Source organism: Gymnoscopelus braueri (genome assembly GCF_963280865.1).
Source record: "Gymnoscopelus braueri genome assembly, chromosome: 17".
Lineage (NCBI taxonomy): Eukaryota > Metazoa > Chordata > Actinopteri > Myctophiformes > Myctophidae > Gymnoscopelus > Gymnoscopelus braueri.
In genome coordinates this window covers 15997869-16016839 of record NC_137617.1, presented here as the reverse complement: position 1 = coordinate 16016839, position 18971 = coordinate 15997869, and the positions used below count along the sequence as shown (strand labels likewise).

General features: G+C 42.7%; 1 protein-coding gene across 1 annotated transcript in view; it reads right to left on the bottom strand.

The window, feature by feature from the left end:
• The window catches only part of reep3b (receptor accessory protein 3b), a 39563-nt gene that overhangs the window by 10277 nt on the left and 10315 nt on the right, over window positions 1-18971 (bottom strand). Inside the window, exons 2-5 of the mRNA XM_080456026.1 lie at window positions 16864-16936; window positions 6411-6487; window positions 5900-6020; window positions 4598-4711 (exon numbers count right to left, since the gene is read on the bottom strand). Coding sequence (XP_080312152.1) covers window positions 4598-4711; window positions 5900-6020; window positions 6411-6487; window positions 16864-16936 — 385 coding nt within the window. The remainder of the gene's footprint in view (window positions 1-4597; window positions 4712-5899; window positions 6021-6410; window positions 6488-16863; window positions 16937-18971) is intronic.

Below are 18971 nucleotides of genomic sequence, written 5' to 3'. Positions count from 1 at the left end.
AGTCTGCCTGTCAAAGACAGTACACTGTGTTATAAGTAAGAGTAGTACACAGTGGTATATGTATAAGAGTAGTACTAGTACACCACACTGCATTATATAAGCAGGTCTGCAACTGTCAATTATTGATTATTGATTACTATTTAGGATAAACACAATTGTTATATACATATTTTTATTTTATTTTATTAGGCACGGATGAGTATCAATGCATCAATAAACACAGTCATACTGGACATCAACAGACACATCGAAGACAGGGGAGTGAGAACAGGTGGAAGAGGCTTATAGGGTTAAAAGAAAAACGCCATATGAAGAAAAAACAAAGAAGACAATGAGAGGTATTAACAGTACACCTTCTGTGTATATTCTGTACACATGTACAGCAAAATGTAGATTTAATTTAGCTGGTATGATGAAATGAAAGGTAAAGTGATTATGAATTGAATACATAGGAAACAAGCTCTCAGGGCTTTTTTGTGTTAACCTTTTAGTATAACTTGTGCAATTGTACTTGCTGTACTGTTTGCAACCTGCTAATAACTTATTCAATCAATAAAAAACTCCTAAAAAGCAGGTAGAGTAGGACATTTTATTATAGATATTATGGAATGTGTCTTAACACATTGACAGGGCTGGGTCAAACTGTATTTAGTTGTATTTAAGGTGTAGCTTTCTAACCACCCAGGCACGACAAACAAACAAACAGTACCTTGAGGTTTACAACATCACTGAAAAGTATATTTCAAAAGTCTGTCTCAAGTAAAAGTTTCTGTCACGGATAACTTAAAAGGAACAATCAAAAATTATATATTATTTGCAGCTGCTACTTCACAAATAGGGGAAAACATTGCCAGCTTGTGTGAATAAATGTTGGTATGAAATAGAGCTGGGCGATATGGATAAAATCAAATATCATATTTTTTTTTCCAAATACCTCAATATTGTGACTGTGTGTGTGTGCATGCATATATATACACACACACATATATATAATATATATATATATATATACACACACATATATAATATATATGTGTGTGTGTGTGTGTATATGTTACAGGGTGAATGGAGAACCAGGGTGATTGAAGAAGGCTCGCTCGTTTTTACCCACCCAGCAATTCTGTAGAAGAAACACTAGAGGGAGCCACAAGCCAGGCTTGTGCACAAGCACATATGGCCGTGACCACCCACACACACACAGTCACACACACACATGCGCGCGCACGCACACGCGCTCATGCTTTCAATGGACTGTTAAGATACTTTTATTGTGTTCTGCTGGCTTTTGTTTTAGTTTCTCCCTGACACACACACACACACACACACACACACACACACACACAGTGATCCATGAAAAGAACTATTCTGTCCCTATCGGTTTACAAATCAAACGGCGCTGAGTCGACTAGTGGAGCGTCGGCCGGTCACCGCGGGCACTCGCGCCTGGAGGCGCGAGGGCGCGCTTCCTCGGCCTCAAGCTCCACTAAGTCGGCGCGCCGTGCGTGTGAACGCGTGTTCAGCGTTCCCCTCATAGATATTATGGTTCCCCTAGCTTAGCTTCCTGGTTGCTATGTGGGGGGGAACAACAAAAGACAGGTCTCCGTCGGCGCATCAAAGCCCCGCCTCTCCGCGCTCTCCTTCTCCTCCTCGGAGGAGGAGGAGAAGGAGAGAAGGAGAGGACGGGACGGTTTAAAACGCGAGGAGGAGGAGGAGGAGGAGGAGGCTCCTCTTCCTCGCGAGCCTCGCGTAATAACCCCCCGCCTCGCAGCGCCGTCCTCCTCCTCCTCCTCGCGAGCCTCGCTAATAAACCCTGTCTCGAAAAGCCCCGCCTCGCCCCGAAGGAGCCCCGTGCCTAAAAACGAGCGCTCTGTCTTCAATCACCCTGGATCTCCATTCACCCTGTGACATATATATATATATATATATATATATATATATATATATATATATATATATATATATATATATATATATATATATATATATATATATATATATATATATATATATATATATATATATATATATATATATATATACACACAAAGAATTAACCCTTAAAACAGGTGCCATAAAATGATATCACAATATCCAAACTCCCAGACAATATCTAGTCTCATATCACAATATCAATATGATACCGATATATTGCCCAGCCCTTGTATGAAATGACATATTTTAAGTAGTGTCCATGCTTCTATAATTAAACTGTTGATTTTTACCTCCCATAGCTGTCTGCTGAAGCACAGAGCCCCTACAGAAGACAGGTAGAATCAGAGAGACAGACAGTCAAAGCAAGAGTCACTAGAGAGGTAGGTTAGGCAAGTAGCACAGTTCAGGCTAATTTATACCTCGCCAAACGACCGTTTCAGGAATTAGCGCTCGACAAAAATGGCGTATTTCCAATAAAAGTCTTGCGATGAAGTAGTTATAAATTAGCCTTTAGAGCGCACCCGCGAGGACTTTTATGACCAAATCTGTCAAAATGTAGATTAAAATGCAAATCATGCACCACAGGCTTCTCTGTGTGCTCAACCATGTAGAGAAATTGTCCATCCTTAAACACTTAAGCCATATTACATATATACTCCGCTGTAGGATAACTAGCAAAAATAGCTAACATACAAGCTCGATGCGTTATGAGCTTGCCTATTTTAGTCATTTCAGAAATAATTTGGAGCAAAAAAATGTTGCCTATAATGACCATGTCCAAAACCAGGACGGCAGGTTTATGGTGTTTAAGAGCAGAAACAGGGTCTTATGTGTTATCACTTTATACTAGAAAAAATACAGCCAGTAGAGATTGTAGTGCACAAAACCCACTGTAAATGTACAGGGGGTTATATATTGTATGCTACAATGACGGGTGCAGGTGCAGTTATGATTTCTTCTATGAGACCACGTTCCCCCACCTCAAAAAAAAAGTTAAAACTGTCTGTTTTGAGTGCTAAGATAGATTTAGAATCCAAACCATGAATAAAGTCCCAGGAGAAATCCTCGCAAATGCTCTCTGAGCTTGTTGGGTTGAGCCTGTCTGGCAGTTTCAGACAAGCAGGTTTATATAAGATTTAGTGGGTTTCGTTTGTGCCAGGCAAGGTCAATCAATTCACGAACCCCACAAAAAAAAGGAAGAAAAGTTTTAAAAGGATTTCAAATAGTGTAATGACCGGTCAGAATAGGCTGAAAGCGAGGAGAATAGGCTGAAAACGAGGACAGGAGAGAAGAGAAGAGGAGAGAAATGAAATGAAAGATGACCTGAGAGATGGACAGACAGAGACAAGGATAAGTGGAGAGAGAATGTCTAGCTTTGAAGGACTGATCAATAGCATGGTTAATGTAGACAGAGACATGGGAGGGATTTTACAAGTCCCTGGCTGGCGTCACTACATAGAGAGGCTGGACACGCGCACACACACACACACGTTAAGTAGACAGCAGTTCAGTGCATCCAAGAATGTCTAATAAAGTGCCTCTCTTCTTCCACAGTTCACAGAGACAACACCCACTGCAAATACAGTATACCTACAGAAAATGTGTACTTTCTCTTTCCAACCGTTTTCTTTTACAGATTTTGGACGTCTATTTTTTTTGTTTTATTCATTTAAAAAATGTCTCCCCAAATTAGTCATTGCAAATTTCCTGTCACTGCTAACCCTCACTGTTTGGTCTTACCCTCCTTAAGACCAAACAGTAAGGCTGAGCCGGAGGCACCGCGGAGGAATCAATCCCCTAATCTCCACGGTGGTGGGCAAGAACTTTACTCCTGCGACTGCCCGACACCCACTTAACAAGTATTCTGTTGAAGAACCAGAGACACTGTCTGAGGGGCCGTCTTTCAAGGGGTTTAGCGTGCTCATGTCATTTGGGATAAACGAGAACGTCAACGTGTTGGACGTAGCCTGAGAGGCTCAAATTCAACCACAAAAGAAAAGGTGAAATGAAGATCGGCCGCCACCGTTGGCTTCATTCTACAGCACTACAGATAAGAACGTCAGCTTAACACATTCATTGCCAGGTATCAACTAATTAATTCATCCGCCACTGCCAGCGGTTTTACCTTATTTTGAGTCTTTTTGACGATCCATAGAAAAAACTATTCAACGCGGATGTAAACAAACGGTGTCGCGGTGGAAAGACAAGTCTCTCTTCTTTCCACCGGAAAGAAAAACATTGTAACTGCGATCGTCCGTTCTGTAGTTATCGGCAGTTGAATAAAGCTAGTTTTCACCAAAAACGCAATCTGGCAGTCATGTGTTAATACATAAAAGAACAAAGAGAAACGCCATGAATGTAAAAAGGTAAAATGTCGATAGGAGAACACATGCTTCCAGTCAGGATTCCCTGCTGGTATCCCCATCTGAGCTGTGAAACCTTAGAGGAGGATCAGATGGGACTAACTGATACACACAGGTATCCACGCAATGCTGATGAAACACACACACACACACAGGCAGAATAACAATGTACACATAGCCTGTAGCAAGGGGTAGTCCAGGGACAGCGAGGGCACCCTGGGAAAAGAGTCATACGCACACACCCATCATCGTGCGCACACAGACAGACAGACAAACAAACAAACACACACACACACACTTGCCTTGACAGCGGCGGTCACAGCAGCGGTAGCAGCAATGCTCAGGCCCTGTTTGCCAAAGTTGACCATGGTCTCGTAGCTCCTCTCCTTGGCCTGGACGATGTAGTCATCTATCTCCTACACATAGACACACACACACACAGTCAATAACAACAACACTTACACACTACACAATCCTCAGGGGGAATTTAAAGGGGCTGTGTAAGTGATATCATCACTGTCGGGCAGAAACCTTGCATGTCCAAAAACGTTACTTCTCAGGAAATAGAAAAAATTGCCTGTGTTCTAATGGATCCAATGCAGCTATTATTTAGTCGCAAGCTCTTGTTAATATTTTCATTGGTTAAATATTTATAAAACTCACAAAAACAATTCAAAACAAATTTTACTTTAAAAAGATTATCTATAATAGCACAAATAGCCAATCCAAAAGCTCAAGCTTGTTTAGCGTTGAGATCCTTTAGTTTAGGATTTTAACAATTCCGGTTCCTTAACGGTCCAATTCCTTAACGGTTCCCTTTAACGATTCCTATATGTGGTTCCAAATGGACCCTTACGGGTCTGTAACTCTGCGTGTACAAATGGGTTCCATTTGAACCACTGGTATTTATTGAACTGTAATTGTATATAGCAGGCATGAAGTCCACTGACAGCGTGATAAACCGGTTCCGGAAACGGTTCCAACTGTCATGGAACCGGTTCCGGTTCCTCAATGTTGGATCCGGTTCCTCCGGTTGCTCCCAACCCTAAGCTTGTAGATCTGCTATTTTCGCTACCGTTGCAACTTGCAAGACACTCTTGTACAACGAAGTAGGGCATTCATTTACGAAAAAACATAAAAAGTTGATAGATGGCAGTGGTTCTCAACCAGTGGACCCCAGCTAAATGATGGAGAGTTGGTAACCAAATGGACCCTTATAGATCTTTAACTCTTGAGAGCGTAAAATGAAACCAAACAGTCCGTTTGGTTTCATTTTACGCTCTCAAGAGTTAAATTATTGTTAAACATCTGCATTACTTAATTAAAGCATTGTTATTTTGATCAACGTTTGCCTGTTATCTCTCCTATGGTACCAACATCAATACAGGATGGAATTGTGGACAAAATCGTATCCAACGACGACAAAATATTAAACATTTTGGGTCAGTCTAAATCTTATCAAACGGGGGTCCGTGGCTCAAATGCAGAATAAATAATGGACCTTAATATGAAAAGGGTTGAAAACCACTGATATATGGAGATACAAGGTTTCTGCCTGACAGATACAGTACGATGTGAGGGAGGGAGGGAGGGATGGATCTTACCCTCTCTCTGGAAGACAGCAGTGGATGGAGACACTTCCTGTAGATGAGACTGGCTCCTCTGGTGTACGGCGAGAGAAGCCAAATGACAAAGGCCACCTTCAGCTCATAGTACAGAGGAAACCTGGAGAAATACAAACACATAGATTTAATGCAGTCAGTCAGTCACAGTGTTCATTTAACTCGGACAGGGTACAAATGCAACCAAATCCATTTGGTGTTTCCATAATATTAAACTGCAGTCAGCAATTTGGTTTTTATAACTTCCAGTTATAAAAAATCCCAGATTTATAGCACTGGTATGCCTATAAGTAACCACTTTAACCCTGGTGTCCTGATTTTGGGCCTGTCATTATACAGTATATGTGCCAGAATTGCACAAATAGACCTTGCTATGCGCTGATAATCTATTTTCATTATTCACTGTATGTGTGTGTGTGTGTGTGTGTGTGTGTGTGTGTGTGTGTGTGTGTGTGTGTGTGTGTGTGTGTGTGTGTGTGTGTGTGTGCCTCACCATGCCAGTGTTAGGTCAGTCACGGTCTCCACCACAGTGTAAAGGGCAAACACAATCCAATACATCATCCACCGCACCTACACACACAGAGAGAGAGAGAGAGGGACCATTGGGAATCATTCATATACACTACCATGATCTTTAGAGATACACAGACGATAATAAATATCACACACATATATGCACATGCAGTATGCATGTTTATTTGTATACATATATATCTACCAACCTATCTATTCATAAAATATGACGATTATAGCTAAAATTATAATATAATCCTTCATTAAAATTGCAACTTACAATTTAGGCACTTAGCAGACACTCCAGAGCGACTTACAGTAAGCAAGGTAAACACACACATCAAATGCAGAGACAGTGTAGTGCCTACGTACACTAGGATCACAGGTAAACCAAGAACCAAGAAACATCAATCTAAACAATATACTATCAAAATAAAATAAATCTGTACATTGAAACTATAGGATACCAGGTAAATACTTAACCTAGCATCTGTCTAAATAACCTGCTAATCTAAATGTTTACATTGTGGTCAAGAATAACATGAGAATAAATGACCATGGTAAGTCTTCATGGTCGTCATAACTAAGTCAAGTGCTACAGGCTAAGCTGGAGTCTGAAGAGGTATTGGAATCACTTTAGTAATGATGATCTTTTGATGGAAAACGATACTTTCATTAACCATTTTCAAATACTCATTGTGATAATTGGCACCATATCAAATGGTATGTATGTAATGTTGTCTGTGATGTATTGTGTTGCTGTGAGCCTGATGGATGGGGAGATGGGATGTACAGCGTTCTGATTATTATTATGAAACCTTGTGTAAAGGACGATATCCCATTAATTGTACAACCCTAATATATTTCATGTAATATAATAACATACAGTGGTTTTCAAAGCAGGGTGCAGGGACGCCCAGGGACCTTGATTATAACTCACTATAACTCAATTCACAATAATTACTACAATATAAAAAATGTATGAGTGACTATTATAACCATATTTTTCAATCTCACCACCATGAATATATCATTTTGTTCTCAATGCACAAATTAGACATTTTATATGAAAGCATCTTCATTTCAGAGTCCAAATATGGTTGGACATGGAAAGAATGTTCCTCTCAACAACAAACACCACACCAACGCATTAATAAATCATCAAAACGTATTAAATAAAATGTTTTTTCCATACATTTCCAGAATGTGTCCCATCGACTACACAACGCTCAATTATCAGAAATCATTTTCCATCGATTTCTCTGACTTCTGATGCCTGATTTATTCTTGGACGTGCGCCGTGTTGTGTACCAAAAATAGGCAAACCACAAGCTACTCCGAACTACAACAGCTACACTGTAAATAGCAGATCTACAAGCTCACAACGCAATGTGTTGTGAGCTTGTAGATCTGCTATTTTCGGCGTGCGACACAACACGCATCTAAGTGTAAATCAGGCATGAGAAGTGTGTAGTACAGTAGACCGTGAAACTGATGCAGTGTTGGTTGTAGTTGGTTCTCGCCCTCTCTCTCTCTCTCTCTCTCTCTCTCCCCCTCTCTCTCAGCCCTTATTAGCGGTACAGGGCATTTGAGGTCTGTGGCCTTTTATTTCTCCCCTTCTCTTTTCATCTCTTCCCATCTCCCTCCGGACTCTTTGCCATGCCTCTCTCTCTCTCTCCCTCTCTCTCTCTCTCCCTCATAACCCATTTCTCTGTTGTTCCTTTCGCTCTGCCCTGCTCTCTTTCTCGCTCCATCCATCCATTCATCCATCTCTGTATGCCTGACGGCCTCTCCTCCATTTCTCTCTCTCTCTCTACAGGCTCCTTTTTCTTTGCACTATTTCCATATCAGAGCCAGTGACAGACAGACAGACAACCGCAGTCACATGACAAGGGCTGAGGTATTAGCCCTAACTCTCCTGCACCACTGAACACACACACACCGACGCTAGCTAATGAAATGTCACTGCCAGAAAGTGTGTGTGTGTGGGGGGGGGGGGGGGGGGGGGGGGGGGTGAGTGAGTGCATACACACACACACACACACACACACACACACACACACACACACACCAGCAGGGTGACATTCATGCTCAAATTCTCTCTGTCTCTCTCTCTCTCTCTCTCACACACACACGCACGCACGCACGCACACACGCACAGTGGTGTTTCTCCCTGTGGTTTGGTGGAATTAGTACCTCCTGGAGCTCTGTCAGCATTACTACTGGTGGACTGCTTAATTACTGACCTTACCGTGAACCCTCACACATGCACGCACACGCACACGCACAGTCGCGCACACACACCCACCCATACAGACACACACGCCAGTGTGACATCAAGCTACGGTATGTTCAGAAGAATGATCAATGATAAAGAGCGAGTGAAATGGAGAGCAGAGGAGAGTGACAATCAGGACAACATATCGACGTGTCACTCTAGTCCTGTCCTCATTTAACCACGTTTAACCCTGGCCTCCCCATTGTGGCCATGTTGTCATTACATGGGCGGGGACTAGTGATGTGCGGGTCAGGTTTTTTCATGACCCGCCCCGCCCCAACCCGCGACGGAACCCAACCCGCCTCAACCCGCGACCCGCGACCCCATATAAATCTATGGCTCAACCCGCCCCGCGACCCGCGGTGGGAATATGAATATATATTATATAGCGCTCTTTTAACTCTTTGACTGCCAGAGTATTTTCATAAAGTACTCCCCCAGTGCCAGCAATTTTCGTGTTTTTTTATTTTTATATTTTGAATTTTTCTCATGAAAATAATTTAAGGACACATAATGTAAAGACCCAGCACAATTCCGCCACTAGAGCGCAGCACATGACAGCTTGATCCATGTCGTTGGGTCTCTCTCACCCTTCTTCATAGATTAGACAAGGAAAAACATGAAAACGGATGTGACGTCCCCCCCATTGTTTTGATCGGCGAAAATTACGTTGTGATATACGACGGCGATGACTGATCGTCACCCAGACCATAGATTATAGAAGAGAACCGTTCCGTTTGTCCGTTATACCGTGTGAAAACCCGTTTATTTACCTATTTTGGACGAAAATGACTGGGGAAAAGAATCAAAAACCGGAAACGGAATCCAGGTCATGGAACCGGATGCAGATGTCCGTGAAGTAAGTGGAACTCGAGAATAACATTGAATATTAAGCAGCATAGCGCAATCAGAGATTAAACAATGAACGCGCGTCCAGCGCGTCGAGCGCGTCGACGGCCAACTGGACAAAGTAGCACTTGACGCGTTATCGCGTCGTCCGCAGTCAAAGAGTTAAGTACCCAAAGTCCCTTTAAATGTCTACAGTAGCACAACATTGTCATGGGCTGAATAAACAAGCATGTTGTTCAAAATAGGGTTTTTTTTTTTTTTTGCGTGTGAGAGCGGCTGACCCGCTCACCCGTAGCCCGCATAATTTCCTCTGAAATCCTGACTCGACCCACCCGCGCCGCGGGTTGACCCGCGGGTCCCGCGGGTTACGGGTCGACCCGCTCATCACTAGCGGGGACGCTCACTACGGGTTTGCATTGCAACGCAAGAACGCATCGAGAGCTTGTAGATCTGCAATTTTCCAAATTGTTGCCTACATTTTTGTGGTTTAGTTAGTTTGTATAGTGTTTAAGTGGCCAGCCACTAGGAGTGTGAGTCCTACTCAGTTGACCGGGGTCCCTCAAGGCTCTATACTACAGTAGAGCCTCTATCATTTAGATCTACACCTAATCTCTTTGACAAAAGTAGCAGACCGACATGCTCACAACGTGTCGCAAGTGACGCGTTGTGAGCTTATAGATCAGATATTTTCGTCAACTGGTCGCCTGTTTTCGACAAACGTTCGCCTATTATTACAAGCCCAGAACAGGGACGGTAGGGTTCAAGTGCTTAAGCGTAAGTGGCGGTTAAGTGGTTAATCTCCTCCGTCTGCCTCCCCTCCTCTATTCTTTGTCTCTCTCTTCATCCCCCCCCCCCCTCCGCCCCCTCCGCCCCCTCTCTACATCTCATATCATTTCATCAGTAAGGGAGCACATTAACATGCGACCTCTGTGAAATATGGCGGCCATTTTGCCTTCCCCGAGGCGATCCCAGACATTTACTGGCCGAGCCGTCTGTGAATAACTGCCTTCCATTTAGAAAAAGAGAGGGAAAACACCTGACATCAGCTCTTTCTGTTCGCCGTGCCTGCTGGTATGGCTGGGTACTACACACTCAGATGAACTTCACTGGCGTCCCCGCTGTTTCATTATAGTGGCTCACGCACTAGTGGCTCACACACTCTGTATGTGTCCAAGAAAGCCAGTTGAAGAGAGAGAACAATAGAAAAAGAGGCTGACCAAGCAACAGATTCCATGTTATAGGGACGGAGCTCAAGAACCGCAATCGTTAAGAGAAAGCGGACCATACCAGTCTTAGACACAGTAAAAAATCCTCAGTGTTTATGTATCCATTTGAAAAGTGTACAAAATGTAACCAATTTGTACACTCTCCGAGTTTCAAATGGACAGTCGACATAAACCTCAACCATTTTCCCCTAAATTGCTTTCTGTTTCTGAGACATTGTGCTTTGTGTTTACATTTTGTCCATATTCAATAAACATTACAGAATGTGTCTGGAAATGTTTGTTAATGTTAGCCTGTAAGGAATAGTTTTTCCAGGCATATTGATATCAATTGTATTTAGCCACCGATACTTAGTTGGTCATATTCCCATGGGCCCTATACTAAGTTGACCGTATTCCCATGGGCGCTACACTAAATATCGTAGCCGAAAATAGCCGATCTACAAGCTCACAATGTGCTGTGCTGCGTTTCGAATCACCACATAGCTCCAATGTGGATTTTGGTGAGGTCAGTCAATGTCCAATACCTACAAACGTTAAAGTCTCATAGAGCATTTTCCCATACCATTTCCACACCCATGGTAGTGAATGAGGTTTACAAAGGTATTCTGAGATCTACTAAAGTACACACTGCATACACTTATGTACATACATAACGCATTTTGAAGACAGGGGCAATCTCTGCTAATGGCTGCTGAAGTGGGGTGCTTGTGTTGGAATTTGACAGACGGTATGGAATGGCCACATATGGCTGATTTAAAGGGGCCACACCATGAATTTCATTTTTTTTTGGGGGGGGGGGGTATTTTTTGGGCTCCCCAGTGTCTCTTGTACCCCAAAAAATATTTTTTTTTAACATTCAGTCATTCATTCTCATTTCAGAGATTTTCAGAATGGGCGTGTCTGAACAGGCCATTTCAGAATGGCAATGCAAGTGACATCACATGCCTTGCCATTGCATTGATGATGGCCAGACAGAATTGCTCAGTAGCCCCCCCCTGCCCAAAAGGACGTTTTGGTATTGCAGCTGAAAGTGCTGTATAAGCCAGAGACAATTGACTTGGGATGAGTATATCTGAGTGATGATTTAGGCTCAAACCTTTTGAAAAAGGTTTGAGGGACATACACCATATGATATTAAATATCAAATTTTTTTTTTTTAATTCATGGTGTAGATCCTTTAAGAAACATTTGGAGCAGTCTCATAATACTTTCCGTATATATATATAAAATATGAATTAATATCTTGTAGAGATAGCAGTGCACTACATGTCAAGTGCTGTTAGCTTTGTACCCTCAACACAGTAAAACAATAATGTTTTTGTAGCATGTCTATGCACGGTTGTCACCAAGAGACATTCCTGCAGATTTATTGTACTTGGCAAACAGAGTGACTCTGATACGATCGACGCCCAAGGGAAACCACCGTTTCAATAAAACCATGTGGGAGTCGACATTTGGCACCTTTGCTAAACTAACATAGGAAAACTCGTGGCTCACTGTGTTGCACGGCACTCTCTACAATCTGCCCCAATCTGTTGTATGGACAGTACATGCTGGGCTGGCTGTCAGAGCATTTGAAGGGTACAGCTCGCTTGTTTGTTAGCAGAGGTTAGAGAGAGAGGCAGAGAGAGAGAAAGAGGGAGAGAGGAGAGATGTGATACGAGCGGTCATCCCAATTCCGAAATGGGTATCGAGTATGTCTTGTTATTATCAGTTAAACATACACTACCATTACAAATTGATGCATGCAGAATCATTGCATTCACAAATAATTATTAATAATTACACTAAGGATTTTGTCTCAAGTGCATACAGCCACATGTGGCCGAGGGGTCCCTGGATCTCACAAAACAGACAGAGTGACAGTGCATCCAAAGCCACGCAGTGCAATGCATTATTTAACTACAACGCTTAATGGAGATAACCTTAGAAAATAAAGCTCTGACCTTGCTTTATTTCTGATGTTACAAACGTTGTGTCGCAGACACAAGAGTCGTGTTACCAGGGCACAATATGGTATGGGTTCCTGGACGGTATCCGTCCAAACTGAGTAAAATTAGACTCAGTGAAACATATACTATGCCGTCTGCGAGAGTCATGTTCTAGAGTTTGGGTTCTGATTAATTTGTCATTCTGGCAGAGAGCAGAAAACTGAGAGTTTGAAACACAGCAGGAGATGGAGGACACAGGGGTAGAAAAACAGAGAGAAAGAGAGAGAGAGAGAGAAGGAAACGAGAGCCAACGAAAGATAAACCTGGCACAAATAGGGGGGAGGATAGAGGCAACTCTGATTCACACGTTTAAGTTGCTCTGGATAAGAGCTTCTGCTAAATGCCAAAACTGTAAATTGTAAAGAAACCAAGATATAGTGAGAAAAATGTAGAGACTGTGTGAGAAAGGCAAAAAATAAATAAAGCAAGAGTGAGAGTGTGCAAGTGGAAGAAATCCTTACTGAGAAACAGAAAGAGCAAAAACATAGTCCCCGACTCCCCGCCCATATCATGATGCATCATAGAATAAACAAATGTCCACGCCTCTAGGAGGCAACAGTAGTCTGTATCACCGCCACGGCAAGCCAAGCTCCAAAGATCATGACAACTTAACTTGATGAGAACATTCTTCCCAAGGATGCAAGTCCGTTCTTCGCATTCTGGTATTGAGAACGGTCACGAGTCACGACTAGTCGACAACTGACAATATTATTGGCTCATATTATGGTGAAAGTCTGGTCGAATACGTGAATGAATAATGTTATAGTAACAAATTAAACTGAAACCGATGCAATCTAGCTGGGTGTTGGGGTTTCCCCATTTATCCAACTTTATGTTTTGCATAGCAGCAATCAAAATACAAAGTGCGCTACAACGCCAAGAACATTTTACATGGGATTATGTTCCACAATCTTTATGTATTTTGTTATTCTCACGTTGCCAGTTGATCAGAGATCTCCTCCTACCAGTCGTCTGGGCACTTCTAAATGCAAGCTAGTTGCTAGTAAGGCGGTGAGAACAGCTCGGCTAACAAACCTACACCTACTGCTTTCTTTAGAAACTGATCATGTAAATATAATACATTACATTATTGATACGGACATACTTGGGCGTCTAGTAGTTTGGTAACACTTGAGTAGAATAGAGATACAGGGCCATAACACATTCAACTTATTTTACTTTCACCCTTGTTATCATGCTGGTAATTAAAGATCATGAAGCTATCAGTTTTATATGCTGCTTGGATTCACTGTGACCTGACTCCGCCAGATGGGGGCGGTATTGACTTCACAGGTTCACAATACAGCATCCATCTGGGATCGCTCAGAGAGTAGAGCTACTTCGCACAGCAGCGTGTGCGAACCAATCAGCGGCTGCTAGGGGCGGGATCTTGGCGAGACCGGATGTGACGCCATCGAGAAGCACTTGTTGCGTTTTAGTTCTTTCACGATTCATCGTGGTTGAATAGTATACAAAATAACTACTGCTGGCGCAGGTACTATACGTCATGTAGACACGTCAATATGATTGGTTGATACTAGACGGTGATAGACAGACGGCCCCATCCAATCACCTGCCAAGTAGCTTGAAAAAAGGGATCGCCGTCTTGCATCGTTTCTGCCATCGGGGTCCCAGATGGAAGTAGCGTGTGAAACAAATGTGACGCAAGCTTGTTCCATCTGGCGGAGTCAGGTTAGATTCACTGCACCACAACTGAAAAAACAACTGAGCAGTTTCATGCCACTCTCTCACGTCAATATTGCATCTGTGTGCCCCGTTGGTTTGATACTCTCCATTTGGCTGTTCAGCCACACAGAGTTCTCCCTCCCTGATGAACTAGGGTGCTGATTCAACATGCTCATGAGTATCATGGGGTGATCAGACCATGGGGTGATCAGACCATGGGGTGATCAGACCACGTTATTGTCTGACTACCACCAGCACAGGAGAACAAACTACTGCAAAAAAAACTACAGCCGATTGTCAGCCACAGATGCTCAATGACAGCGGCTTGGCGTGCATGGGCCTTAACCAGTGGTGCCAGATTTTGCAAGAGAAATAAGCAACCAGGTCTATGAAAACAAGCCCAAAAGAAGCGACTATAGGCCACATTAGCACTTTTAAACCTGTATACATGTAAGCCGATGTAAGCTCACGTTGCGATGCGACACGTTGTGAGCTTGTAGATCTGCTATCATTTTTTTTTTTTTTAAAGCAAAACATTTTGAATATTTTTCTAAACATTTTAACAACACAAATCTGATATAGAGGTCCCATCCCTGGTACAAAATGTTTTCAGAAGGAAGTCCGTGGACAAATGCATATAAATGTGGGGGTCCTTGACAATAAAAAGTTTGTTTAAACAACACTAGGAAACAAGCCCAAATAAGCAACTACACTTTACAAACAAGCCGGGAAAAAAATGCAACCCCACGCAACTACCAATATTTACAAGCAACTTTACAAAAAAAAACAAGCCCAAAACCACTTATAATAAGCAGACATGGCAACACTGGCCTTAAGCCGTAAACTAACCACTCCTGAGCGTTGATAACTCAGTCGGCCTCCTACGTTACAGGCTGGAGGCATCGCATGCAACGCTATCAGTTACATCTCTGTTACTAACACCTCTCCTCCTAGAAACCCACACAGGATACTTAGATGTGCAGAAAAACAGGTGGCCACCTGAAAAACTGGCATTGATAACCAGTGATACTATGTAAACACACAAAATGCTAAATGAAGGATTCATTCCAAAACATCTAACATACACCACTGACACATCTAGTATCTATCAAGTAAAATACCATATTAATATATTGTATACTGGTAAATGTTTGCCATTTACATAATAAATTGTGGGCATTTTGTAATTAAAAACTGGCATTCACAAGGCTTTTCAATACACAGTACTTCTTCATTGTAATGACACTTGTGTTTAAAAGTAGCTCTAAAAGTCAAAGTCCTATTTAGGAGTCACATACATGCCCTTTCACTCTCTCCCTCTACATGGCAGCAGTCTAAGGTCAGGTCAGGTGTGCCATTGTTTGCTATAAATGTCTGGATGGATGGCAGCAGCAGCAGCAGCAGATATGACACCTGTTCCTCCCTCCCTTGCACTCTTCCTGCCTCCGTCTAGCTCATACACACACTCGTTTTAAATGGTTTGTATCAGATATGATTAATTAAATCATAATGGACACATAACAGACGTGTTTCTGAGGTTTCAGCATAACCCATGGCTACGTCGCCTCAGTTTGAACTTTAAGAACAAAACACAAGGCAAACAGGGCTCCCGGTTGCCTGAGAGTCAGCTCAGTGTAAACACAGGAACAGCCTGCAGGGACTGTTTGGCCTTGTGTGGGCCATAAATAAGAAAGAAAGAAAGACAGAGAGATAGACAGACAGAGAAAAGCAAATGAGTTGAGAGGTAGGTACCACCATTCTTCCACATGCCTGAGCTCGTAGTCTGAAGAAGTACAAGACAAGGTGTGTCTGAAGGTAGTGTTCAACACACACACTAGCAAAGTGATTCATCCAATAATCAAGAAGCATGTCTTTTTTATATATATATATATATATATATATATATATATATATATATATATATATATATATATATATATCTCAAAGAATAAACGTGAAAAATCATAATTAATATTTTATAATCAACCAATTACATGGATCTGATTAACCCCTTAATTATATACTTTGTTGTATAAAATAGCCAATAGCTGCTATTTCGGGGGAAGCAAAATAAAAAAGTCTCCTATATAATGACATGACCAAAATAGAGATGCTATTTTGAAAGTGGCTAACTTTCCATTTACTGGTCCATTTGCTACTCGATGTTATATTATTTTTATTGTATTATAATCAATTTGTTTTGATAATGAATTAAATCAAACATTATTAGGACATACAGTATATCTCTGTGCGCGTGCGCGTGTGTGTGTGTGTGTGCGTGCGTGCGTGCGTGCGTGCGTGCGTGCGTGCGTGCGTGCGTGCGTGCGTGCGTGCGTGCGTGCGTGCGTGCGTGCGTGTGCTTGCGTGTGCTTGCGTGTGTGCGTGTGTGTCCCCAATACTTACATATTCCTTAACATTTTTTGTCTTCACTGCTTTGTAAGAGTAGTATGCCGGATACAGGGTCCCAAACAATAGCCTGGTGGGAGGGAGAGAGAAAAGAGTCAGTAAAATAATTGATAAATTATGTGAAATACTTAATATGTCTGCTTTTAACTCAACAAATGTGCATCATTTGCCAGTATGACAGAGCCATTATCTTCATACGTATTGTATGTCTATATCAGCTGATCTCAAGTCTGTTTCCGATTTTCTCCACTGTCTTGGAGCCAGTATCTCAAAGCACAACTCCAAGAGTGATGATGGTACACATGTTAACTTTTCTTTTTCCTACCCGGTCCTTCAGTTCTTTGCTCTCTTCCGCACAAAAAAAGTGGAAATCTGGAAAGTAGAAAACCCACTCCGACAGGCTATATGAGGCTTACATACAAATCTTTCGTCCAATTTTCCAGTCGACAAGCGCGAGCCGCCTAGCCCGAGAATAATTTGCTCTCTTATTTTCATCTTCATGTGATGCCGCTCTGAGTCTTGACCCAGTCTCTGAAAAACCGCCGCAATAGAATACAATGACTCATTGTTTCCTCTGTAATCTTCTGGGAGTAATTTTTGGTGTGTTCCACATGTGTCACCCCCCCATTCTGGTATAATAGGTTTCAGCAACAATACTGTTATTAGATGCATAGTACAAATTATAAATATCGGGCCAACTTTAGTCATGTTTTGAGGAAGCTTGGCTAGGGTATGTATATATCGCTAGTAGTGTCCAAGACGGCGGAATGACTACATAACCAAAAATACACGCCTTGCGATGCGCTGTGAGCTTGTGGATCGCCATACGATTCAGTATAAATAAGGCTTAAGGGAGAGCAACCCACATGCAGTACAGTAGAGAGCAGAAGTAGACAGTGATAGGGCTTTGTGGATGGCTGAGTGGTCACTGTATATGATCTCCTGATAGCGGGCTCGCGGTAACAAAGCTGTGCTTTCACTAGACTGCGGTGTGAAGAACAACACATACTGGTGTGCACGGCACACGCATGCACACAAGTACTAAGAAGACTCACGAAAATCGCAGTCTCTCTCTCACACACACACACACACACACGCACAATGTAACAAGGGCAGTCTGTTCAACCACTTTCCTCTCAGCTGAGTTCCATATATTCTGACTCTGACAGATGTGTGTGTGACAGAGAGAGAGAGACTAAAATGGTTCTGCAGTCAGGCCTGCTGGAAGGAACAATATATACTAGGACACTCCCTACTTCTCAGCCCCCCCCCCTCCCTCTCTCTCTCTCCCTTTCCCCCACCTCCTCTCTCAACTCCCTTTTTTTCCCTCCCTCCATCTCTCAACTCCCCCACACTTTTCTCTCTCCTCTAACACCCGACCCCGCCACCCCTGCCCGCCCCCTCTCTCTGGCTCAGTACCCACTGGCTGAGAGAGGTTACCATTTATACAGCACAGCGTGTTCCCTGCGACCGTACACACAGTCAGAGTATGCAGACAGCACACTGAATAGGAGAGGCTGTTCCCAACTGGCCCGCAACACTCAACACTCCAGCTTCATTACTGGGACGCTCTCCAGGGTTTGTTTGGTTTATTTCCAGCTTTTTTCACCTCCCCTGGTGTCATGAGGCTGTTTTTTTCTCTTTCTGGGGTATAGCCCTAGATCTTTTGAATTTGTCGTGACGAACAACACGCAGCAACTCTGTGACACCACAACAGCTGAGAGTGACGTTTCGAACTCAAAAACACCCTGTATGCCCCCGTATCCGCTGAGGCAGCAGCAATGTGCCTGTGTGGTCGGTTCTCAAGTTGATGCAATCTTTTTCACCTCGAACCTGTCCTCTAAATATTAACCAACTTCAAAACAAAGTGGTGGATGGTTTTTTTTCAAGTGGCCGCTGATCCGCTGATCCAGAAAAGGTTGTGGGAACACAGTTAAATATATGCACAGATTTCTATCTACTGCCAACAGCCCAATGAGCTGTTAGTCTGACACACACACACACACACACACACACACACACACGAGTGGCTGGCAGGCGGGGTTGAACTTTACCCTGCTGCACCATCCAACAACTCCAGTGTTGGTGACTCACGTTACCTATTA